This window comes from Octodon degus, unplaced genomic scaffold, assembly GCF_000260255.1.
Source record: "Octodon degus isolate 3935 unplaced genomic scaffold, OctDeg1.0 scaffold00070, whole genome shotgun sequence".
NCBI lineage: Eukaryota > Metazoa > Chordata > Mammalia > Rodentia > Octodontidae > Octodon > Octodon degus.
Window position 1 is genome coordinate 2,632,830 of NW_004524646.1, and position 25,630 is coordinate 2,658,459.

At 54.1% G+C, this 25,630-nt stretch overlaps 1 protein-coding gene across 7 annotated transcripts in view; it reads right to left on the minus strand.

The window, feature by feature from the left end:
• Positions 1–25,630, minus strand: part of Ttc7b (tetratricopeptide repeat domain 7B) — a 251,424-nt gene that overhangs the window by 12,642 nt on the left and 213,152 nt on the right. For all 7 annotated transcript variants that reach the window (XM_023719660.1, XM_004635133.1, XM_023719658.1 and 4 more), the window contains one exon: positions 15,531–15,733. In XM_023719660.1, the coding sequence (XP_023575428.1) occupies positions 15,531–15,733 (203 nt within the window). The remainder of the gene's footprint in view (positions 1–15,530; positions 15,734–25,630) is intronic.

Genomic DNA, 25,630 nt, shown 5'->3' on the forward strand with positions numbered 1-25,630 from the left:
CCTCAGGCCCAGCCTTCCTAGTATATGGGACCCTGGTCACCACAGGTGAGATGGACTGGCCGGGGAGGCCTAGGTCCCTAGGAGCCAGGAAGGATGGGATGTGGGCAGGGGCATGGGTTCCACCAGGGGCTCTATGTGGTCAGATCACTCACGTGTGGCCACCACAGGGCTGTGCTGAGGGGTTCCCCGAGGTCTGAGGACCCAAGGGTGACAGTCCCAGAGCTCCTGGGCTCTGGATTCAAAGATCCATTCCCACCGTATGATCCTGATGGGCCCTCACCTGGCCTCTGCTTCAACCTGGCCTCCCGTGAGGGTGAGGCAGAAAGCTGTGTTTCTGAGTTCTCCCTGTGCTCATGTGTGACCATTTACACTAAACCCCAGGGACAAAAGCCTGCCTCAAGCAGATCTCAGGGAGATGCCAGAAGTTGTATAGGAGGGCAGGACTGGGCAGGGGACATGCCCCCTGGGCCTGCTCTGTGACCCACCAATCTAGACAGAATCCTCCCTCCTCACAGCTTACCTCTCTTTACCATTTTTTTTTTTTTTTTTAAAATAGAATCTTGCTAATAATTTCAGGGTGGTCCTGAACTCACTATGTAGTCCAATTGGCTGAAAACTCTTGACAGTAGTCCTGCCTCAGTCTCCCAGGTGCTGGGATCTCAGGTGCATGCCCCCACACCCTGGGGTAACCCACTTTTCTAATCTAGGAAGTGCAGGAGAAGAGTGAATGAGCTCCAGCTGATCATCCTAGGGTTTGATGAGACTGCTCACCTCCTGCATATGCAGTAGTGTCTGTTCCCCCAGGACTTGTGTGGCAGTGACTGGTGTGACCAGGAGGGTACCTTGGAAAAGGCCAAGAGCAACAGGCCAGGCAAGAGCTGACTCCAGCAGCAGACCAGGCACAGACAGGAGACAGCTCTGGGTGGCCCTGTAGGGTTGGCACGGCTTTCTCCTGGCCTCCTTAAGGGCAGGATAAGAGGTGGTGGGGATACAGGACGGCTACATAGGTGTGCCGAAGGTTTCTGGTTTATTACAAACTCTGGGAAGCTCAGAAAAACCCAACAATGCTCAGGACAAAAGCTACTGGGCTAAGACAGCTCAGGCTTCTGCAGGCAGGGGCTGTGGTGACTCAGTTCTGTCTCTAGACACCTACATGGGCCCTGGCGCCCAGGGGACGATATGTGCTTGTTGCTGGAAGTCAGTCCAGACACTGGCACATTTCTGGTCTACTGTAGGCACTCAACAGATGACCGTGGAACAAGGGACATCTCCCAGCTCTGCCCATCCATCTCTCCCATTAGGGCCAGGTCCATTGTGAGAAAGCATGTGGAACCCTTGCCCCGATCTCTGCGCCCACTTGGGCCTTGGTGTCCACCTGGGGATGCGGTTTCCCAGCATCCACCCAGATTTCACCGATTGCTGCCAGATGCCCAAAGCATGAGCGTCCCCAAAGCCTGATTTCAGGAGACAGGGCCAAGGGGCCCAGGCTCTGGTGGGTGGATGGGGGCATAGTCTTCTGCAGCAGCTGGACAGTGCCAGTTGACCCTTGGGGACACAAACGCCAGGATGATTCATTACCTGCTACAGAGGATGTGGTCATTTTGGCTAGCACCTTCCGCATCCCTGCCAGCACCTGGCATGGGCTATTTTTCCATTTTTAAACAGGAATAAACAGACGATAAGATACTTTCCAATGAAGGGAGGTCTGGAGTTGATAAGCCTTGAAATTTTCACCCCCAATAATAAGAGAATTCACAACCCAAGTCTGGGTGGAGGAGGGGGTGAGGGGTCTCTGTGGCCACATGGCTGCTCCTCCTGGTGGCACCTCCCTGTGGCATGGCATGTGCTTCTGGAGCACTGTGCTGAGAAAGCCACCACTCAGGCCTAGGACTGAAGAAAGGATGGTGGCAAACAGGCTGGGGATAGAGAGAGTGGCCGCACCTAGGGAACTGGGAGCAGGGGTGAAAATGGACCATGCTCTGGGCTGGAGCTTTCCCGCTGGCAGAGACAGCCCAGCGCTTTCTTGTCCTCCACCACTGAGCTCTTGCCCTGTACCATTTCATTGTGGCCTAAATCAGCATCGAGGTTACAGCTGTTTCCTCCAAAGCCCTGGGTCAGCTCGGAGGGGAAGGGATGGGCGGGGCGGGGGGGGGGCAGGCTCCTGCGTGCAGGTGGGAAGGGGTACAGCAGCGCGCTCAGAGGCCGCACACTGCCCACGCAGGGAACAGAGAAATGGGACCTGGGGCTGGAACAATGACGTGGAGGGACATGGTAGGTCAGACGAGTAAAGGAAAGCAGCCACAAAGATGCTCCTGTGGTTACCTGCTCAGGCCAGCTTGGACAGTGGCAGCACCCTCCCCCATCTACTTCCCTGTAACGGGCAGGGGGCAAGTCACTCGAGAGACCTAACGTCAGAGTCCAGGGCCTCTGGGATCTCTTCCCTTCCCATGCAGTTCTCGCAGCCACCACCTCACAGGAAGGGAAGGCACAGCCCACTCCCAGCTGTGGGGAGAGGCTTTTGGCTGGGCTGGTGCTAAGGACTGTGGTGGCAATGTTTGCTTCTGCATTACAGAGGCTAGGTGACAGGGCTGGGTCACACAGATTATCAGCGTACGGTGCAGCTGGACTTCAGACACGGGTTTTTCTGCTCCAAACACCTGCCGTCCCACCCTGTCTTTTCTGCCACCAGTCTGGGCCATTCCGCGCCTGGTCCCTCCGTCCCCCCCACCCCGTCTCCACCCAGGAGGCACACCATCTGCTTGATCTGGGCCACAGGGTCCTCTACCTCAGGCCTCGAGCCAGAGCCGAGGTGCTGGCCCTGCCCATGGCTGCTGCTCGCACTCACTCCCCATTCCTCCCTCTCATAAAACAACTCCCCGCCCGGCCCCCGAGTCCAGTGGGGTGCCTGAAAACTAACTCTCTGAAAGAAAAAGAGCCCTGATTCGTGCACTCGTCCATTTCCATGGCGTAAACCCCAATACCATGGCTCCCGGAAACCCGCGCTGTGAGGTCACCATGGCAGGGCTGGGTGAGACGCGCAGGTGGGACGTGCTGATCCCTACTGAGTGCTCTGGTTGGCAGGGCCTGGTCCTGGGGCAGGGACCACGCGGAAAATGCCAGTGACCCTGAGGCCACAAAATGCATTCATCCTGGCACCCAAAGCCTACCATCCTCTTGGTGGGTAACGAGAACAACAGGAAATACTACAGTGTGAGGATACAGAGCGACGGAAGGGATACACTTTCTTTTTCACAGAGCACCTCAACTGAGGGAGCCTGGGCTTCACCAAAGCCCTGGGGACACTTCCCACCCCAGGAGAAGGAAGGGACCCCCACCCCATTCGGCCTCTCAGAGCTCATCAGCAACACAGCCCTGCACACCGGATCCACAGCCATTCCTAGGAAGCTGGCCACGCTGTGTGTCCTGTGGGTGTGGGCGTCTGAGGGGCAGGGGCAGGGACACGGGCAGGGGCGGCTCGGGAGGGTTGCTCTCACAGGAAGGGTGCAACTGTAACTGGTTTTCTTTAATCATTCCAACACCAGAAGCCGATTTGTCACCTTTGTGTAAGATGCCAGGCAGCAGGTAAAGAACTTAACAGCTTGTGGGAGTTCTAATTAGAGAGCCAATTATAACTCGATTGACCTGCCTGGCTTTGAAAGGCCTGGAAAAATGTATGTTGTCCTTCGGAAGAAGCGGATTTTGCTTCTCGTTTGTTCTGGGAGCTCTCTGCAGGGCCCGCTCGCTGGTGCTTTGGTTCCAGCCCCATGCATCTGTCTAGATCTGGGCACCAATGCGGAGGATGAAAGAGACCCTACCAGGACCTGGGCCCTGTCTCTGTCGTAGGCAGGCTTCACTGCTTTATTTACGAAGAAAGACACTGCATTGGGCACCAGAGGTTCCCCTGAGGGCTGGGCCAGCCGTTTCTGATGCATTTGGAAGGACACTGGCCAGCATTTCAATTAGGGATCTAATCAAGACCAAGCTCTTGGCAAGGCTGGATGCCAGGCTTACTCTGTGTGTGTGTGTGTGTGTGTGTGTGTGTGTGTCCATGTCCAGGATGCCTTACGGTCACTGTTGTCATGCGCTTGGGGTTGCCCACTGTCCCGAGTAACTGACACCTTAAAGGGGCAGGTCTTAGACACAAACAGGGCCGTTTCACATTTCTCTTAACGAAGCTGCATTCGCCATCAGACACCACGGGAGTCCTGCTGGTTGCGCCTGTGCTTGCATCCAACGCTCCCACAGCCAGGCAGGACGGCTGCCGTTATCCCCACAAACAGAGGAGGAAACCGAGGCCCAGAGAAGGGAGGCGATGCACTCCCTGCTGCCCTGCGTCTCTACTGCAAGCCATTTCTCCTGAGCTTAGTAAGGAGCGCCTTTGTGAACTGAGACCCGCCCTTGTGCACGGATATCATGGAAATCACTGCAGGAAACAGGGCTGACAGGCGAGAGGGACTGTGGAAATGAGGGCTGCGGAAGCTGGCGGGGCCAGGCCCAGCTCTGCCGCAGGGCGCCAGCAGGGAGGGAACCGTGCACAACCGCTCAGAACCTCCATTTCCTCCCGCGTCAAAACAGCTTCCCACTCCTTTAAGACTGGGCGCTGCCTTGGACCCTCTTGGTCCTCCTCTCTGGGACTGCTGTCCCCACACAGTATCAGCTACTGCCTGCTTGCTGCTGCCACACCTCAAGGCCATTGCTCCAGACAAGTCAGGGCCATCTTCAGACCACCCAGCCACGACAGATTCATGTGGCCCAGCGCCACAGAGCCTCGAGGGTCGTCACCATCCTTCTTTCCTGCCTACTCCACCTCCTGTGTCTCCTCATGCTGCTAAAAGTATCTCCCCCAGCTGGCACCAAGCTGATCGTGAGCCTGCAGCAGGCCCCTTGCCAGGCTTTCAGGGCTCTGTTTTTGTCATCTTATCGTGGACCACCTTTAATGCCAGGTCGCCACATCACCTGGCCTCTACAGCTTCCAGCAATCTCTGTAAATATAACTGACTTATTTAGACTTTTATCTTCAAAAACGTTAAACCTTCTGAAGAGCAACAAGGCTAGTATGATGGCAGTACATAAACCTGTTAAATCTAACAACCATTCAGAGTTTTCATATTGGTTTCATCTATTTAAGGCCCAAAGATTAGTATTTTATATTAGAAGCACAGTGCCATTTTATCCCTAAATACTCTCTAAGAAATACATTTTTTGTAACTGCCTAAGCATGTCATGCCCCACAAAATGCACAGCCTTTCCTTACTGCTGTCTGCCCTGCTCCACACGGATTGCCCCAGTGGTCCCCACGCATCTCCAAGAGCTGGGTCACTGTCTAGGTAGACTTCATCTGCCACACTTGTGCCCACAGGTCCCTCCTGCAGTGTGTTAGGTGACCTCATGCCTGCACGTCTGTCCACCAGGCACCTGCCAGTCTGCTCCTTGTGACGCTTATGCATCTTCCTCCACGCCCAGGGCTTGGCGGAGGCAGCAGGGGCAGGGCCACATTTACATCCTCAGGGCCCAGTCCAGGCTCTGACCCAGACTGGGTTCCACACATCTCACTCAATCATCTTACTTGATCTGCACAGCATTCACTAAGGCATCAGCATGCTGACACAATGCGGGGTGAACGCCCCAACAGAGCCTGCCCCCGAGCAGAATCCTTGCCTGCTTCATGAGCCTTTGGGGTGTCTGCCTACCTCCACAAGTTCCAAAAGTCTCCAAAAGAAACAGCACCTGCAAAGGTACCTGAAGGGACAGGTGTTATGCAAAAACCGAGCAGATGAAAAAGGGAGGAAGCCCACTGCAGGAGGATGAGAGGGAGTTGGTCTGTGCACCTGCTGGTGAGCCTAGCGAGCGGTGTGGGGGCAGAGAAGCCAGGGGAGGGGTCCCCTTTCAGGCAAAGCAGTCTGCAGCCCCCGGCCCTTGGCTGAAAGGTTTTCCTGAAGCTTGGAGACTAGAGTTTTCTAGAAACAGGGTCCAGGCTCTGAGAGCCAGTGGGGGCCCCTCAGCCCTTGTGTATTCTATGCTCTGCTTTCCCAAAAGGCTGTTGAAATCTTGGGAAGCCAGAGGAGAGGCAAAGCTACTTTCTGAGCCTGCGGCTGCAGTCTCACCAAACGCCCTGGGCCCAGCCCTCTGCTCACCCAATCAGTGGTGCTCACCACGCAACCTTGTGGGCCAGATCCCACCTGTGAAAGGGGTGCTGGGATTAGGGACTTTCACTAAAGTGTGAAAGGGTTCTAGGTCTGTGATCCTTTCAATGCTCCAGAGGATACAATTCTCAACGTTACCTGCCTGTCTGTCTGATTTCGTTTTTAGTACCAGGAATCAAACTCAGGACCTTGTGCTTGCCAGGAAGGTTATGCTGCTCAGTTCTAGCCACAGCCCTGTTTGCCTGCTTTAGTCCTCATATGCGCTGCTTTGAGAGGCTTCTCCGCCTTCTCCACCTTCTGCAGGAGATGTCTCTCTGAGAATTTTGGGCCTAAGAGTTTGAAAGAGTCTGAAGGTCCAGAAACAGGTAGAGTTGGTGTGCGCAAAAGAGAGCCCAGCATCCCACTGTGGGGGGGTCTCTGGGACCAACCCCGATGATGGGGAAAATGTCCAGCTGCCTCAGAATGCCACCTGCTTGTGGCAGCAGCCTCACCCTCTGGCAGAGTCTGGAGGCGGACAGTGAGGGGAGGAGGGCGCTGAGGAATCCGCGCTCCAATCCAGGGCCAGTGGTAAGCAGGGGAGGTCAAGACCAGCCTTGGAGAACACAGAACATGAACACAGGGAGCAGGACTCATCTCTGGCCAGGGAGCAGTGGCTCCGCAGAGTAGGAAGGTAGAGGAGCCCACACGTCAGATCACACTGAGATGACGGGGCAGAACTTCTAAGAATAAACGCCTTGGGTAGAACATGTCAGATTATAAAAAATCAGATCGTAATTACTAATGAGAGGCTCAACTGCATTGCCCATAGTTAGTCATCTAAGGCTCCAAAACAGACGGTGAAATAAACAGAATTATTTTTTTCCTTTCACTGAAGTGAAGGAATGCCTTGTGACAAAGGCACCACATGGCCTGCGCTTGGGAATCGGTACTGGGCCTGGGTTGCTTTCGGGTCTGTGATTTTCGCCTCAGTGAGAGCAGGGTAGCCGATACTGCGACAGGAAGGACCTGACAGGCCAACAGTGCAGGACTGCCCTGCACTGGGGTGGGGGCGGGGAGGAGCTGAGCAGGCGCACGGCCACAGCCAACAAGAGCCAAGTGCTGCAGACAGACGCGCTCGTGCCCACAGGACTTTCCTCCCGCTGCAAGGAGGACACGGATGCCCGAAAGCCAGACAATGCTTGCCAAATGTACCTGTTTCAAGAGGGGCTGAGACAATGGCTCATGTCACAAGACACTGTCCATTAGCCAGCTCTCCACACAGGCATTTCTGATACCTCCAGCTACTCAACCTCCTGCTGCTCTCATGCCACTGATGGTAGCACTGGTGGGCTCGCTCCTGGGCAGTTACGGTACTGCTGCCGCCCGCCCCAAATGCAGGCTGGTGGCAAGACGTAGGCATAGGCAGTGTGGATCCCCACCCTGGAGGAGCCCACTGGCGAGGCTACGGAAGGCCAGGCTGCTCCCTCTGGGTGTGGGAGAGGGGCAGGTTCTCTCCCTTGGGGACCGAGATCAAGAGGTCCTGCAATACACTGGAACCAGGCTCACAACTTGTGGTGGGATCTTCATTAGGAAGGGCCAGGTGACATCCCAGTCACTATCCAGGGATGAGGGTGAAACCTCAGGGAGAGAGGACAGAAGTGTGACTAACAGCAGCTCCCCTACGGAGCATTCATCCGACCCAAGGGAGCAGGTCTTGGGTGTGAGCCTCCTCAAACTCCCAGAAGACTGTGATATTTAATGGAGTGGTGAGAGGACTAGACAGCCCTAGGCCAGGGGTGACAAGCTCCAGCTGCCCCTTCCTCGGCACTCCCCAGAGCTGAGAATGTCCTTTTCTTTGCTCATCTATGGCCGTAGGCTCCTGGCTTGCAGGCTCTGTTCTAGAGGCCTAAGTGGTAAGTTGTGAGCTCTTGGAAGGGGCTTGAGGGCACAGAAAGGGCAGCTGCTGGGCCCTGTGCGGCCTGGTCCCTTGGCCCCTGCTGCATCAGTGTGTCTGACTTGTGTTCAGGCATCTAGCTTAGAGGGCGGAGGGAGCACAGGTGGTCTGGCTGGGGCAATGTACAATTACTTATAAAGTACTGTTTGGGGTTCTGGGGTGGGATTCTGGCCCTTGAGTGTGGTTAGTGTGAGTCAGTTCCTTGGAGGGTGACCCTCCCTGACTAAACTGAGAGGATGAAAGGGCAGGCTGTGGGTCCTGTGAGGCAGCAGACACCAGCACCAGGCCCACGAGATTCCACTAGGTCATGTTCCATATAGGACTCTAAGGACACTGACCACTGTGCTTCCAGATGGGGTGCTGGGCCCACCATGGAAGGACATGGCTGGGGCCAACAGCATGTAGCATAGATCTGGAAGAAGAGTCACTGTTCCCACCTGGGGCACTCGAGAGTCCCTCCCCTTCAGTGTTCCCCTTGGCTCAGCCCCTGAAACAGTGTTGAGGTCAGCCTGCAAGGCCACCTTACAGTCCCAGGTGGCCTCTGTGGTCTGACTTGCAACATAGTGACATCTGTGGAATGGCTGTCCCTTAGGGTGGGGCCATCCCTCAGGGCGTACGGGTTCCAGTCCAGATGAAGACAAGCCCAGAATGCACACTATCTCAGAAAAGGCTTCTAAGGACACAAGCTGGGGGAAGAGGGCCCCTCTGAGGGCATGGGTGGGCCTAGAATGGCCCTTAAAGGGGTGACAGCAGAGCTGGGCTGTTTCACAGTGTGATACAAGGAGGAGACAGACTCTTGGAGGCCAAGGCTGTCCCCCAGGTTAACCCGGGCCATGGCTGGACAGCAACGGTCAGCAAGTACAGTGTTACTTCAAAGGACACCAGCCTGGCGAGGTGGCGCGGTCCTGTAAGCCCAGCGCTTTGGGGGGCTGAGGCAGGCGCTGGAAAGTTTAAGCCCAGCCCAGGCAACCCAGTGACTTAGTGAGATCTTATCTCAAAACAAAAAGAGATACGGATGTAGCTTAGTGTGAAGGCCCTGGGTTCAATCCTCAGCACAAAATTAAATAAAAAAGCAAATTGTTATGCTTCTGGCCAAACAAGTGCTAGTACAGACTCTTGTTTTGGCTTCCAGCGTGAGACTTGGTCACAGGGACCAGGCACACACCCACTCACTGTCAGACACACAGTGCTGCCACTGTGTGACCTGAATCATAGAGGATAGTACTCCTGTTGATAGCTAACTGTTAGGAGCTCACTTAACCCTAAGTCACGTCACAGGAACACCTCTGTCACCCCCATTTTACTGCAAGGAAGCAGAGGCAGAGGTCCTGCAGGTAGGAAGCGACACAGCTGGGGCCCAGGCAGGTGGCACCCACACCACACTCTGCCCCCGTGCTGTCCTGGCACAAGGGCTCCAGGCTCCTGAGCTCACTGCCTCCTGTTCTGGGTGCTCCTCGTGGCACTGTCTGGACAGGGCACTGAGGGCAGCTCCCCACCAGCGCACCAGTGCACAGTCCGACCCTATGGAGCACATGATCCTACGGAGCACTGTCACAGTGGCACATCACACAGGGCCTCTCTGGGCTCACATTTCATCGCAGAGGAACAACTGGTATTCATGCCAACTACGGAGGACTGGCGAGGAGGTCTCAAGCCTTGAAAGGAGCTAGGATGGGAGAGTACCCCTCGTGAGCCGAGGGGATGACAGAGAGAAAAGTCTCGATGGACTGCCAGGAGGACACAGCGCTTCTCCCTGGCCCTGAGGGAGCCCCAGGTAGAGCCGGGAAGCACAGCAGAGGAACAAGGACCCGTAGACTTGTCACAGTGCTTTGTAGCAAACACACGCAGCAGCTAAACATCTCACAAGCCTTTCTCCACAGCACAAAGGTGTCCTCCTTAATTTTCAAGACACTTTTTAATTCTGAAAGAAAATAAGATACATTAATAGATGAAGGTGTCTTTGTGCTACACCAAAGTTTTGCCTCCTGCCAATTATTCTCCCCATGTATGGAGAGATAAGACTTCAGGTGAAAGCGCCTTGCTGCTAAGGGTCAGCTTTGAATGGGGAGGATCTTCAGGTTCCGTTTCGCCACGCTGCTTGTGCCTGGGTCCGACCCACAGACGCCACCACTCCCACAGCAAGGCGGCGAGGTGCGGAGCCCCGGCCACCGCGTGCACCACGGGCGGGTCAGACAGACACAGAGACACGGGCTGCCACTGCCTGCAGCTGACAGCATCTTTACGCTCATCTCTCCTACAGCAGGGCAGATATTGGAAACCAGGGTGGTAAATAGTAAATACAAGACACAGCAATTTCCCAAATCTCGAAGAACAGACGCACACTTTCAAAGATAGGGACGAGAGCAAAGCACCAACATTGTGTCACTTGGCCATGCCGGATGCCTTCTAGAAAGCCCAGTGCACCTCCTTCTCTCCCTCGGGCCTGTCTGTGGCCTTCCACCCTCATGCACAACAGGATGACATTGTCACACGGAGCCCATGCATGCTAGCTTGAAAGGAGTTTAAAGAAAGCCCTGCTCTGGGCCCCCTTTGAACTTCACAAGAGCTTTCAGGGCAGTCACTAGTCAGCTTTGCTTTGATGGATCAACTGTCACAACTGTTGAAACAACAGAAACACAGCGTGCTCCAGAAGGCGCGTTCTGGCACACCTTTGGTAGTGATGCAATCCGTGTGAGGCGCTGGTGGTTATTTTCTCACAAAATGCATTCTTGACAGCTCGGCTGAGGCCTGCCAATTTTCTGTTATGAACGCAGTCCCTTGAACTGCAACCCACTTTGGCGACATGGGTGCTCAGTGCCACTCCTGATTCCTGATGTTTCAGAGGATGTGAGCGCAGAGAAACCTCATGCAGCTTCTGCGTGAGAACCTTAGCCTGAAGCCATTCTGGGGAATCTCAGAGGTGTTCTTGTGTTCCCACTGACCCCAGAAGATAAGCAAGCTTCCAGGCCCACCGTGCACCAGAACCTGTATGGAAGCCCAAAATGTGTTCAACCCTTCCATACCTCACCCTGACAGCCTGCAGGCCCCGGTGAAGTGAGAGGGCCTCCAGCTATACCCTCAGGGCAAGGGGCCCCTCCTTCTTCTCTCCTGCGGCCACCTTCCTGTGGTCTGACCACCTTCCTCTGGTCTGGAGAGAGCTCTACCACTGACCTGGCAGCATCGCTTCCCCTGGGGGTGGTCCAAAGCTTTGCATCTCTATAAAGCCATGACGCTGGCTTTCTGTCCCTTTCCAGGCCCAGCCTTCTCTTGGTACTCTCTACATCCAAGGGACAGTCCCTTTGTACTTCTCCTGTAGCTGTTCTCAGCTCTCTGTTTCAGCAGACTTGTCTTAGGGGATGGCCTAACCTGCAGGAGGACAACAGGCTCTCCTCGAAATGGGATGGCACGAGTGCCCCGCTACTCCCTTCCTGCAGTGGCTCGTGTCCTCCCTGACGCTGCCTTGGGCACCTCCACTCCCAGTGTGCTGGGTACTCGGCTGGGCCTGGCTCGCCTGCCATCTGCTCCATTCCACACCCTCTACCTGGCAAGCATGCGAGGCAGGCTGGGCCGCTGCTGACACCCAAGCACGCACCTCTCACTCAGCAATACCCTCCCTTCCAGCCTTATGGACTTCCCTCTATGATGCCTTCCTGCTCCCTCACCCTTTATCTCTCTCCTCAAAGTCCTTGTTCCTTTCTTATCTTCCAATTGCAAATGCTGCCCTCAAAAGCCCAGGCTGACGTTACCAGAGGGCAGCCCGATGTCCCTGTTGTGGAGCCTGTCCGCGTCCTGCCGTGCTGTCCTTGTCTGCTCTGTGTCTCTGCGCCTGTCCTTGGCCCGGAAAGTCTGGCTCGGCAGGCTGGTCCTCTGCCCCCTGGGCACCACGGACCTCCCTCTACTTTCCCCCTCCAACTCAGGACATGGGAGGGTTTGGAAAAGCTGCTCCGTTTTTTACTAATACATTTGGGTTACTTTAAACTAGTTTTTTTCACTTAGCCAACAAACGTAAATTTATGCACTTATGCAAAATTAACAGGACAAATGTCTTTAGATTTTCTGGGAAAAGTCTGATATCCACAAATTCCTTCCCTCGTCAACACTACTCTGTAGTTCCTAGCGATTCTGAGCTCAGCGTTCCGAGTGCTCGCTAGCTCATTACTGAGGCTGAGCATGTTTCATCTTTTCTCTCTTCTTACTCTGTGAATTGAAACACACAAATGAAAGCTAAAACTATTAGAAAATTGTCAGTTTCCCCTGGGTCTTAATTTACATTTCTCTTGTCAAGTCTGACCTTCGGTTTACTTTCATAAATACTGTCTGCTTCTTAAGTTGTCATTTTTTTTTCTTTCTTCCTTCTGGCAGCTAAGGATTGGACCAGGGCCTGCCACGCGTACAGGATAAGCTCTGCCACTGAGCGACACCCCAACACCACATCAGTGCTTTTCAACAATGCTGATGTTTGGATTTGTGCAGATTGAAACTCTGACATCCGGGTGATCTGGCCTGTACTGTCCCTTCTGCCCTGAGGAATGAATGAGGAGCTGCTCTCCAGAGAGTGAGCTCAACCTCCCGTCTGTTCTCTGTGATCACTGTCAGCCACCAGTTCTCCCCACCACGACAGTATTGTGGCTTCTTGCTGTCTAGACAGCAAGATGGTCCCTTCAGCTCTTGGCCTTTCTGAGCACGAGGGACTCTGCAAACTCTTTCCTACGACCTCTAGGTTTTCCCAGCACCACTGGGTCTCTCTTGATTGGCTCCTGCCTCGCTTGATTCAGCTGCAGTCTCCATCACATGTCCTTTGGACCCCTGCTCCTTTGGACTGTTTGACCTTGGCCTGGGCTGGCACAGGCTGCCCTGGCCTTCACTCGCTCTCCTCTCTGGGTGCCAAGCAACCATTGAAGCTCATCTCTTGTTTCTGTACTCTCTGCTGCTCAAGTCTCGGGCGCCGTCTCCTTCCAGGACTCAACCTGGTGAAGAGATGGTTTCTGACCTCCCTGCTCCGCTTAACCTGGACTCATGCCCAGTCTGGTTTCTGCCAAGGCCTCTGTGAATCAACAAGAAACTTCATTGACTTTGCATTGACTTTGTCTCTATGAGGCCCTGGTGCTAACACTATCCTTGTTTATGGAGCCAAGGAAACTGAGGCACAAAGAGGGGCAGTAATGAGCCCAAGGCCCAAGGCCAGTGAGGACAGTGGTAGGACTCCAGTCTGCAGCCTGGAGGGCCATCTTCCTTCATTTCTCCATCAAAGGCCACAGAAACACTGCTTCCGTGTGACATTCTGGAAATGGACGGGGCAGAATGCAAGGCCAGGTGCACTGTCCAAATATCACCAAGAAGGGGTATTCTAAGCCACCCTGGTCACAGTCACTGAGTGACACTTCTGACTGCAACAATTGGAGCTCCTGAAAATCTGTAGGCTTGCTGAAGCTGCCTCCAGCCTGGACAGTTTTCCAAATAGGTCAGGACGTACTAAGCAAGGTCTTGTGAGTATGCTGACACTGCCCTTCTCACCTGTGAGACTCCCGAAGCCACGCTGTTGCTGGGCCTGGGGGAGCCCAGTCGTTGCCAGCAGAGGTGGCAGGCAAGGCCCAGCCGCAGCCTGGTTCCTGACTCACCAGTGCCCCTGTGCCAGGCCCAGAGCTGGCTCTGTGCAGAAAGGAAAGCGCCTGGCCTTTGTCGGGAGCTCAGGTGTCCTTCGAGGTTCCAAGGGGAAACAGAAAACTCTCCTGGTGCGATTTTCCTATTTGATCTTTTGTCTCATGTGTTCCCCTTGGGGATGAACAAGAAATACTTCTCTGAATAATTCACAGGCCCTAAGGTAGAAGCATGCTACCTCTTAATAAAAATACTGGGTACATGGTGTTGATTATACCTCTTTGGTGATACTCCAGCAAAAGCTCAGAGACCTGAAAAGCTCCTAACAAATTCCTCTTACAATAGTGAGACAAAAATTAAAACACATGTAATATTTTTAATCAAAGAGACTTGCTGTTTAGATAATATGAAAACTTATTTATAAAGCTGCATTGAGTTACAGCACAGTATGTTCATAAAAGGAAGTTGAAAAGAATTAAGTAGCTATCATTATTCAAAGGTTTATTTTTAAAACTGAAAATAACTGTCTTCAGTTTTCTATTTAATGGGCACTTACCAGGTGCCAGGAACTCTATGAGGTTTGTTACATGAATCGTTCATTCAGTTCCACCTGGGCAAGTAACAGCCCAATTCACAGAAGCACCAAGGCTCCCACAGGCCAAGAAACAAGCCCAAGGTCAAGTCCACACCTGACCCTTCCAGTGGCACCTATCAGCGTTTTCTGCTGAAGACCTGTAGCTGTGCTCAGAACCTTCTCTATTTTCCGTAGGAGAAATGGCAAGATGCTGACGGTGTTGGGGCCCTGTGTAGAATGCTTTACTGATTAGTTACCAAACCACATCCTCTTGGTGGTGGATGCCTTCCTTTTGCGAGAAAGACTTGGAGGTGCAGAGTACTTAAGGGCCTTTCTGAGGTGAAGGACTGAGCAAGTGACACCAACAGGACAGATCTCTGTCCCTTTCTCCAGTGCTCGCTCTCCTATTATCACACAGCACTGTCGGACCGTGGGTGCTGAGCTCCCATGGGCCGCAGAGGGGAGGGCGCCTCAGTTCTACCGGTTTTTTCTTCCCTGTGGCTCACTGTATCCAAGATGCCCCAGCACTAAGAACAACACAGAGTCTTGGAATCCAAGCCCAGCATGCAGGCCCAGGGAAGGCGACGTGGCTCTTTGGCGGCTCCACAGGCTTCCTGCACCCTGAGTTGCAGTTTAGATTCCCTCAGGAACAGGACAGCAGACAGAGGGCTCTCCTGCTTGGTACATTCTTAACAGAACCCCGGAGTGAGCAGTCCACTCCTTAACAGACTGATGTTTGGACAGCTGGTACCAACTGGAGAACCTCTCAAAGATGGTCAGGGTGAGGGGGCCAGCAGGGCAATGGCTGGGCACCCAGAAGAGGGACGTGTGCTTTGGAAGGACTGCCAGACCCGCAAGGTGTGGAACCTGCAGTGACTCCCCCGCGTCGCTGGCTGAAGCAGATGCCACCTCTGGTCTCACTTAGGCCCCTGTGGGCCCCGTGCAGGTCCCCCCACGTGTGAGTTATGATTTTGTGCTGAAGCCTCCTGGGCATGTGAAGTTTCTCAAGATGGCTGCTGTAAGTGGTGCAGAGACCACACGACAATGACAGAGCCCAGGCAAGCCCACAGGGTGGCGGGGAACACTGGCCAGAGGACCAGTGACCCCAGCTGCCCCATGGCACCTAAGAGGACCCTGCGCAGGATGGCTGTGGTGGTGTGATGTGCATGAACTACCACGAGAGCGGCCTGCTGGCTTCCTGGCAACCTAACTGCTCTGGCCTCTGCTGCCACCCTGGGGGCCCTGGCTCAGTGGCGGGGGTTCTGGCCCGGTTCAGACTCACCAGGCGCTGCATGCTCTTCACGTGGGTGGGGCTAATGGACAGGGCCTCCTCGTACCACCGCCGGGCCTCATCCATGCTTCCTCGGAGCTCGGCCACCTGGCCCCGCATGTACAGGACGTTGTGGGACATCGGGAAGAGGTTGGCAGCTTCTTGAGTGCAGGCTGTGGCTTCTGCAGGCTTCCCGATGCCAACGTAGACCTCAGCTGTGGGGTGAGAGCAGAAAGCAGATGCTGTCTCGGTCCACTGCCCATCAGAGGCCCCATGAGAGGCTGTCCTTCTGCTTGGGGACCTTTGCATTTGCCCCTGGGAGTCTGGCAGGGTCCAGAGCCAGCTGTCCCCCTCCCCTTGTTAGGACACAACTGTGGGCTAACCATCCCTTGGGCCCACTCCTGCCCAGGGGCTCCAGACACTCGTGTGTGGTCTTGTAGGACAGACATGTGTCACCACCACATGGAGGGGACCGGCCTGCCTGGGTTCTGCCCCTACCTTGGAAGACCCGGCTAGGGCACCTTGGCATCTGGACAGAGACTGGCCCAGCCCTGGCCTCAGCTCTGACCGCACAGAGAAAGGGAAGCACGTGCGTGGGACAAGCCAACTGGGGGCACGCAGCCTTCCCAGGCAGGGGATCTGCCCTCTGGCCTGTCTTCCTGATGCCAAAAGCATGACAAGGCCAGCAGGCCCAGGCTTATGTGAGGAAAGGCATGAAATCAAATGACTGATCCACAGGACCTGGCCCTTGCCAGGGAAGGTGACCCTACCCTAGAGATTTGCAACTGTTAATATCAACAAAGCCTTTGAAAAATCAAGCTGCCCTTTCACAAAAGAAGGGGAGTGACCTTTCTGCCAATGGGGACAATGGCGATGTCTGGCTTTTGGTTTGGGCCAGGCAAAACCAATGACACTTTTAGGGCTGTTGGATGTCTTAGTAACAAATTCTCTTGAAGTGCTTGCTGGGCCAATGTGTTTCTGCATGGTTTGGGACACCTGAGCAGCCTGCCACTACACACTGGCCCCGGACTTGATTCCGACATGGGTCTGTGCAGCTTTCTGGGCTCCAGGCCGAGAGCTGCCCAAAGGCTGCTAAGGCACAGCGAGCCGTTCCCACCAAGGCCACGGGGGAAGCAGGCAGACTGAAGGCCTCCAGCATTTCTACAGTGAGAACGGAGGCAGTGGGAGCCTTAAGCCCATGGGACAGTGTAATGAGTCCTGCTCCATGAGAGCCCTTGTGAGACGTCCCACTGACCACCAGGGTTTCAAAAGCCTCAGGCCTGGTGCTCCTGATTCCCACTGGGAGGACAGGGAAGACACAGGATCAAAGGACTGAGAAGGAGAGCTCTTTCCAGTACCATGGAAGTGGCTGCCGGGGGAGGATCCAAAACTCTGGCAACGCCGGTGCTCCTGAGGCTGGGGCACACAGGGCCTGCACTGGCAGTATGCCAACCACCCTCATTTTAAGCTCAAGTAGAGGGAGATGCTTGCCAAAGGAGCCTCGTTCTCCAAAAACCTTGAGGCCATTATGTAAACAGATTCTGAAGAGTGGGCACTGTGGCCACCCTTGTGGTTAGTCCGCATTCCTGTCTCGAGGCACTGCTGGGAGGCCCCAGGACTAGGTCTCCTGTTTGCGTGTCAGTGTGCTGAGGGCTGCAGGACTTAGTGTTTGCCTGGGCAAGGCAGTCAGCTCTGTGCGCCTGATCAGCCATCAAACGGGGCCGCCCCTGACCCCACCTCCCCAGGGCAGTGGTGCGGGGGCAGCAGGGTGGTGGTGGGAGGCGGTGAGGGGAACTAGAGGTCTGCTCTCACTTCTCCTGGAGTCTGCAGGAGGGAAGGCAAGGTGTGAAGTCAGTGACTGGCTCAGTCGGGACAGCTGCGGACGAGGGCCCAGCCTTTTCCAGGGCTCCTTTAAGACAACAACTTAGAACAGCCATTCCTTCTCTAAGAAGAAATGACAACTACATAGGCATAATGTCTTAGGCTCTAGGGAGGGAGTTTTGGTGGAGGGATATCTGGCACCCATCAGGAAATGTGGTTTAGAATTGTGGGAGGGTGCAGAAAGGATCACCGAGGCTGTCCACCATCCCTGGGATCAGTCCTGCATACAGCCTTCTTAGCTGGGGCATACAGTGGTCCCCCAAATACGCAGCCACATAGCAGTCACTGTGAACTTGTGCTGCATGGGACAGCTTCCTTCCCATGAATCATGGCTCACACAGGGACCAAGGTCTCCTGAAAAGGGTGCCATGAATGCCCATCCTGACCCTCTTCTTTGTTCTCTTGCAGTACCTGCAGTGACCTCTAGCATCTCACCTTGGTCACAACATCTTTGTTAGGGGACCCCTGATGCCTGCTCTTGTTTGTCCTAGAGGCCCACCCACCACAGTCACACACCTGGCCCCTGCCTCAGCCACCTTCTCTTTCTCTGATTGCTGATTTTGGCCTCAGAGCTCTGTGCCCAGTGTCCCGCCTGGGTGCGTCAATCTCTGCCTGCTCTTCGTGCGGGCCCGTCATGGGGGCTCCGTTCCTGTAGGATGGAGGCTGGAGGCTGGCAGCCTGGGCTGAGGTGGGGGCTCCTCTGTGCTGTGAGGCACCAGGAGCCCAACTGAGAGCGGAGGCCAGGCCTTGGGAATGGAGCTGGGACGCGGGTGCACATCCGCCTCCCTCGCTTCAACTGGCTGGGAACTCAGGAGGTAAAGAAGAAAGTGCTTGTACTGCCCTAAAGCCCCGAAGAGAGTCAGTATTGTTTTTCCTGGCTGTAATCACCTCTGCATCTCTTAGTACTTAGTAGGTACTCAAGAAAAGTTTTCAGATAAGAGAACAATGAACAAGGGCCAGAGTGGGCAATAATTTCTGTGGCTCAGATCAATGAAGAAAGCCAAGGCCAGAGAAGCCAGGGCAAATGATATCCCCTGTCCTTCTGGCATGGTAAAATTCAATAAAAATAAATAAAGAGACTCATGAGCTCTCATTGGAACTTGGGGTCACTCAGCCACCAGGAAGAGAAGACTCCAGTGCAGGCTGAACCCCCAGCACAAGGCAGCTCTGCAAGGTCACTCTTTTTTTTTTTATGTATTTGGCACAGGGTCTCACTACCTGTGAAGGACCATCTGAGCGACTCTCCTTGAAAGAAGAGCAGTTTGTCTCCATTTTGGCTGTGCCTGACCCTATTTCCATGTATTGATATGTATAGAGCTGGCTAGGATTTTTCCTTACCCCATCAATTGGCTTTAGGCAATGCATACTGGTCTAGCTGAGGTGCTGCTGGTAGTCTCTGAAGATGGCATGCGTGTTTCCCTGATAACTCCCACCTGCTGTTCTTTTGTATGAGCTGAGTCAGACAGGACAAAGAGCCAATGTGCCACACTTGGCTGGGATCAAGCCTTGAGATAGAGATAGAGCCTATGACTTCCTGGGGCGTGAAAGATTACGCATCAGAGCTGAAGCACCAGACCCCAAAACATTAGATACTATCTCAATTGTATAATGCAGATTACTCTCTGCATACCCTTCTCTGCATACTGCAGAGGTAAATGCAGGCCTCCCACCCAGCCCAGATCACAGCACTCATCTCCTTCCTGCCATTCTCAGTCATTCATCCTCAAGCCACTCCTTCTTCATGACTGAGTAAAACCCCGTTGAGGACTTTGCTCCAGATAGCCATTATCACAACTACTTGGGGCCCTTGGGCTCCCCATAACTATAAATATGCTTTAGTATCTTTAGTCTTGCCGTGGGTTGCTCTAGAAGTGGTAGATTGGAATTTGATGGGATTCCAATAACTTATCCATAGGATTACAAATACAAACTTCCCAGATGGAGACAAGGACCAGGAAGGGGTCTCTATACCACTATCCAGCTCGGATCAGCTTGTAGTGATCCTCCTGTTTTCAGCCTCCCCAGAGCTGGGATTATAGGCATGTGCCACCATGCCGGGTCTCGGTAGTCAGTTCAGCATGCCCGGGAATGGGCTGGGTTGGTATGTGGCGCTGGGGATCGAACCCCAGTCCCTGCACTTGCCTAGGCAGGTGCTTAGTCCACTGAGCTATCTTGTTGGCCCAAGGTCACTCTTCAAGAGGATAGAGAGACAGGGACTCTGTCCTAGAGCTGGCACTTGGCAGCCTCTTGGCAAAGGGAAGGCTGGCTCAGGCCAGGGTCCTCTCTGTTACTGTGAGAAATGTTGGAATAAAATCTCCTCTGGATCCCTTCACTGAGCTGCTGCCTAGGACTCAGCTATCTCCCCGCTGAGCTGCCTGCTTCCCAGCGATCTCCCCAGCCCACTTCCTGAAGCTGCCTTCCGTTGACCGTTTCCACCCAGGAAAAGGAATCATATCATTTGTCCGCTATTGAGAACCCCTACCCTTTACTGATGCAAGTAAAGGTGATAACCTCCTCCTGCAGGCACTGGGGATTGTATCTGCATAAGAATCCAGTGCCTGCCTAGCAAGTGCAAGGCCCCGAGTTCAACTCCCAGCACTAAAAAATATCCAACAGAGAAATGACAGGAAGACCTTCACTGCTGTCCAAGGGATCACTGATGATTATGATGAAAAGAAACGGGTGAAGGCGTCTAAGCAATCTGCCTGCAATGGCGCTGTCATGGAGCATCCAGAATATGGAGAAGTCATCCAGCTCTGGAGTGACCAGGGTGAGGACACGTGCCAGGTCCTGGCAGACCAGACGGGCCAAAGACGATCAGCTGAAGGTTCATGGGTTTTAAGTGCTTGTGGCTCATTGAAGCTTACATGAGGATCTCCTTGTAGTGAGTGGAACGCCCCTTCAGTCCCTTGTCATGGGTTTAAAAGCCTTACAGCTTGCTTAACATAACTACTGGGGCCTGCTTTCACTTGGACTAGTATAACTCCTTCATGCAGCAAACTGAAAAGGAGAAACAAACAAACAAACAAACAAACAAAAAACCCAAACCCTCCTCCTTTGTGTACAGATCTCTATGGTTCCCTGGAGCACATGACTACAACTACAACGTTTCTGCCCGGTGTTCAGAGCCAAGGTCTTGCCTCTTCCCTGCCCCCTCCTACCCTGTGCTCCACACACACACATATGCTCTGTCAGATCTGGTGCCCTCCTCTGCCTGGGCTGCCTCTGCCCAGGAGTGTCTCACCACTCACCCTGCATGTGGCTCTGCCCGATGCTCGAGCCCCCTGCTGTCCTGTTCCTCCAGCCCAGGTGTGCTTAGGGCTTGCCATCTTCCCCAGGAGATGCCTTGCTCCAGGAGGGCCTGGTGGAGCCCACCTCCCTGCACTGCCCCATGTTCCCAACAGACGGCCTTTGGAAACTGGCTGCTGATCTGAGCTCCACATGTGGTTAAAGGGACTGTCCTTTTCAAGGCCAAGTGCTGTTTCCAACTGGAGGGCCAGTGCTAGAAGCACCCAAGTTGTGCTGCAGGTCGTTTTGCCATCCATCCATCCATCTGCCACTGTCCAGGCCTGCTTCCTGTCAGGGGAACTGTGCTTGCTTTCTGCCCAGGGCTGTGCAGGCTGCGCACTGTTCGAGGTGCCGGGCTGACGGGGTGGGGTCCAGCCTGGACTATGCTGCAGGCATGGCCTCACAAGCCCACCTCAGCCTGCACAACCTGCGCTAGAGGGGCACCTTCCTGGGAACTCACACAAGGCACCGTCAGTGCTGGAGGTGGCACTGGGAGCTCTGCCTAGTTAGGGTGCCGGCAGAGGTCCTATGTCAACTGTGTCTGCAGACAGAGTGGCAGGAGAAGACATGTGGCATTGGAAAGAGATGGTGTGGGGTGGAGTGCGTCCCTGGGTGCACACAGGGGATCTGCAGCACAGAAAGTGCCCGGAGTACACCCATATGCGCCCATGAACTTGCTCTTTCAAACAGAACTCAGTATGGGGGCAAGGAGGAAAGGGCTGTATGTTCTGATGGGTTTTGCCTTCATTTTCTGAGCCACCAGTGCTTCAGGCAGTGTTGCTCCCCTCAACTCTGACCTGGGAAGTCAGGAAGTGAGAGGAGGCAGGGACTCTGTTCTCAGATGTCACCCACCCTGAGCTTCTTGGGGCTGGGCCCTGAAGTTCTCATGGTGAACACAGCCCAGGCTCTGTCCTCACGGATGGCCCAGCCCAGGGTCTCCACCAGGCTGTGGCAGGCCTGCCATTTACCTCACAGTCTGCATCCAGCTGTCAGCATGTCAAGACTGAAGCTTTCCCAGGGGCCTGGAGGAAGAGCAAGACATACTCTGCGCCTTCCAGGCCGCCACCCAGATATTCTGAGTCCTGATCCTCCCCAGCACGCCCGCCCCTTTGGCCAACCAGGCTCCTTATTGGGAGAAGCCAGAAGCCAGCAATGCAGACCTTGGGCTTCTTGCTGCTGCCAAACCACCAAGTCTCTGCGTCCTTGATGCTTGCCTGCCCTGTGCCCCTGCTGTGGTTCTAAGCCACCTCCTACACCCGGCCCTGGACCCTTCTACTCTCCTGGCCTCTGAGGCTTCACACCTGCCCACATGCCCTCTGCCCTCCCTCTTCTGGATGCTGAGTGTGTTAGCTTCCTGTGGCTCTAATGACAAAATACCTACCACAAACAACCTAAAGGAGGAAAGATTTATTTTGGCTCATGACCTTCAAGCTTCAGTGTAGGGTCAATTGGCCCCACTGCCTTTGGGTCTGTGGCAAGGTGGAACACCTTGGTGGGAGTCATGGTGGAGGCGGCTGCTCATTATGGTGGCCAGGAATTGAAAGAGAAAGACAGGATGGGAAGGGTGCCTCAAACTGCTTTCAAGGGCACTCCCTCCAGTGATCTCACTTCCTTCCACTGGGCCCTGCCTTCTCCCAAGCCTTTAGCATGTGGGTCTTTTTTGAAAAAAAAAAATTATGTATTTGGCACAGGGTCTCACTACACAGGTTGGACTCATAGTGATCATCCTGTTTCAGCCTCCCCAGCACTGGGATTACAGGCCTGCGCCACCACATCTGGTTTCAGTGGTCAGCTAGGCATGTCCAAGGTTGAACTGGTGTAGCATTCGATAGTAGTTGGGGATTGAACTCTGGTCCTTGCATTTGCCAGGCAGAAGCTTAGACCACTAAGCTATCTCTCCAGCCAGAATAAATGTCTTGTGGGGACATTTAAGATTTAAACCACAACATTGAGGGTCACAATCAACACATGGCTGTGTCAACCATCCGCTTGCCTCCAGCTCCATGTTCCTGCTCCAGAGAATTCTTGCAAAGATGGTACGTGCTTCCTGCCTCCACTTCCTCTCTTGCCACCCGCTTGCATACCGCACCAGATGGCTTCCAGCTCCAGCACTCTGTGAAAACCAGTCCTGTTTTTTTTTTTTTTTTGAAAACCAGTCTTGTCAGCAACCCCAGTGATTTCCATCCGCCAGATCCAAGGGTGCTCTGTCTCCACTGTACCCGACTTCACAGCAGCCTGGCCTGCAAGCCATGTCCTCCTTCCAAACAGTTCCTTTCAGAGTGCTCGGAGCTTGCAGAGAGCTGCGCATGCTCCGTACTTTATCTTGTGTGTGTCTGCACTTCCGCCTCTTGCAGAGGAGAACACGAGGCTCCACAGGATTAGAAGGAAGTAAGTTGCCCAGGTCTCGCCCCAGCATGGAGTGCAGCAAGGGCTGAGCCGCCTGAGCGCCAAGGCTCGCGGAGGCTCCTGCTTCCTTCTCGCTGAGCGCCCACCTCAGAGGCTGCGGCTTTTCCTTCCCTTCCCCAACACGCACACATGTCATCGCATGTCCTCAGGCACCTGATACTTCCGAGTGTTACCTGGACTCTGGACTCTTCCTCCCCGACCCCAGCACATCAGTGTCGCCCTACAGCTGCCTCGCTGTGGCAACGGTCTCAGCAGCAGCCCGAGCCCAGTGCTCGGCAGTCTTCCTGGAGTCCTCCTTTCCTCCACCCACCACACCTCATCCCCCAGCTCCACCTCAGAAAGGCATCCCAGAAGGCTCGTTCTTTCACCTTCGCTGGGACCACCCAGGACCAGACCGCTTCCTCTGTGGCCTGGGCCAGAGCCGCCAGCTCCTCTGCTCCCGCAGTTCCTCTGCCTTTGCTGCTTCCCATTCCATCCCCACAATGGGCTCCAGTGAGCTTTTAAAGCCCCAGCTGTATTCTTTCATGCTCCTGCTTGAAGCTCTATGTAGCGTCCCATTTTTTCTAGGATTGAGTTCACAGATCTTAACAGGGCTACTGGAATGCTGATGTGGGGTCTGATCAGACTCCGGGCCTTACTGCCTTCCACGGAGCCTTGTTACCGCCCACTCTCCAGGCTTCCTGCCACAGCCCTCCATTTCTCAGAGCCTACTGGGCCTCCAGGCCTTCTCATGCCTCCCTCTAGAGTCCTTACAGTGGTAACCACGCTTCCGGGCTCTGCTCAACTGTGCCCAAATCTCACCTGGCTGCCTCACTTAGAGGAGGCCTTGTGTTTCCTGGAGGCCATGGGAGCCCGCCCTGTGCCTCCCAGGCACCTGGCACTGTGGGAGACATATGCCTCTTTACTTGCAAGGAAGCTGGGACAGTGACTGCCTGAAGGGCCACTGAGCAAAGAGCCTGGACCTACGGAGCAGCTCAGAGATGCTGCACTGCCCAGCTGAGGACCTAGTCGGGGGGTCTGACTGAGGGTTCTGGGCCCCACTGGTTGTCTCTGATGCAGGCTTCTCCGAGCCACGCAACTTTAGACGAGTGACCGATAGCTGTGCCTCAGGTTCTTCACTGGGAATGAGGTAGGCATGCTGCATCAGCTCCTGATGAGAACCAAACAAGCTAACAGATACAGATGCCCGAGAACAACATATGACATATTCCTTTCTTGATAAATATTAGCTACCTGTAGGTTGTAGACAGTTAGCCAGAACCCTCCAGGTAGGTAAGAAGCGGGTGGTAGGCAGAGCTGACCCGTCCCGACCAGCAGGGCATCTGGGCAGGTCAGGCCCAGGACTCTGCATTCCCCCTCCGAGTTGTCCCTGCACAGTGGCCTGCAGGCCACCTGTCTGGGAGCTGTCATCATCTTGCCATGGTACACGCGCTGCAGGATCAGTCCTCGGCCCTACTGTTACAGCTTCCTGGTGCCTAGGAAGAGCCAGGGAGGAGGAAGGACGAAGGGACCAGGCCAGGCCAGGGCTGAGGAATCCATAAGAGCATCAGAGCATTAAATTCCCAGCAGAAATCAGAAAATCTGATCTTGCAAATCTAAGAATAGCCGCTGGTTTCGGCTGTGAGAAGTGCCAAAGTGAAAGCTATAATTATTAGTAAGTAACAAGCAGAAATTAACCACCTACCGCCGAGTCATTTTTAGCTGCCATCCCAATGTGGGAAATGAAAGATGGGCACCCAAAGCCGCACGGCATGGAAAGGCTCTGGCTGAGCTGGGAATTACAATGATCGAGTTTCCAGAGGTCAACGGCAAGCTTGAGTCGATGAAGGGGGGTGCGTGGTTCCTGGGTGCTCTGTGCTGAGAAGCAAGGCCTCTTGCTCTGCCCAAGTTCTCCTGGCTTCTGCCCTGGGAAGATGTCACAGTTCCCAGTGCCATCGCGCCAGGCCCACAAACTGTGGGCTGGAGGGAAGAAGGCCTTCCCGCTGACCTCATTTATGAGACACTGTACACACAAATGACACCACAAGAGACTTGGAACTTTCAGAAAATGAGACCCAAAACTGGCAAGCTGCTTTCTAAACATGATGGGAAGCCCAGAGGCCACTCAAATTAAAAAAAAAATACAGACACAAGACAAATTTCTTTGACACGTAATAAAGGCTTATTACATCAGAAGAAAAAGCTCAGTGTCTGAGGTAAATGGGCAAAAGCCATGACAGCCAATGGAAACACTGTTTTTCACATAGTGGATGGGTAAAGAGCTAGGATTTTGAGGTCAGTAGTGTTGAAACGGACACACATGAAGTTGACTGGCTTAGAAACTGGCTTAGAAAAGTTCAATGGAAGGCATGGTGACAAAAACTTGTCAACATTAGAGAGTATACAACCTTTGCTGTATCATTTTGACTTTTGGGACTTTATCTTAAAGATACAGAACAAGGGGTCAGGGAGATGGATCAGTGGAATAAGCACTTCCTTAGCAAGTGCAAGGGTCTGAGTTCAATCCCCGGTTCCGCAAAAAAAAAAAAAAAAAAAAA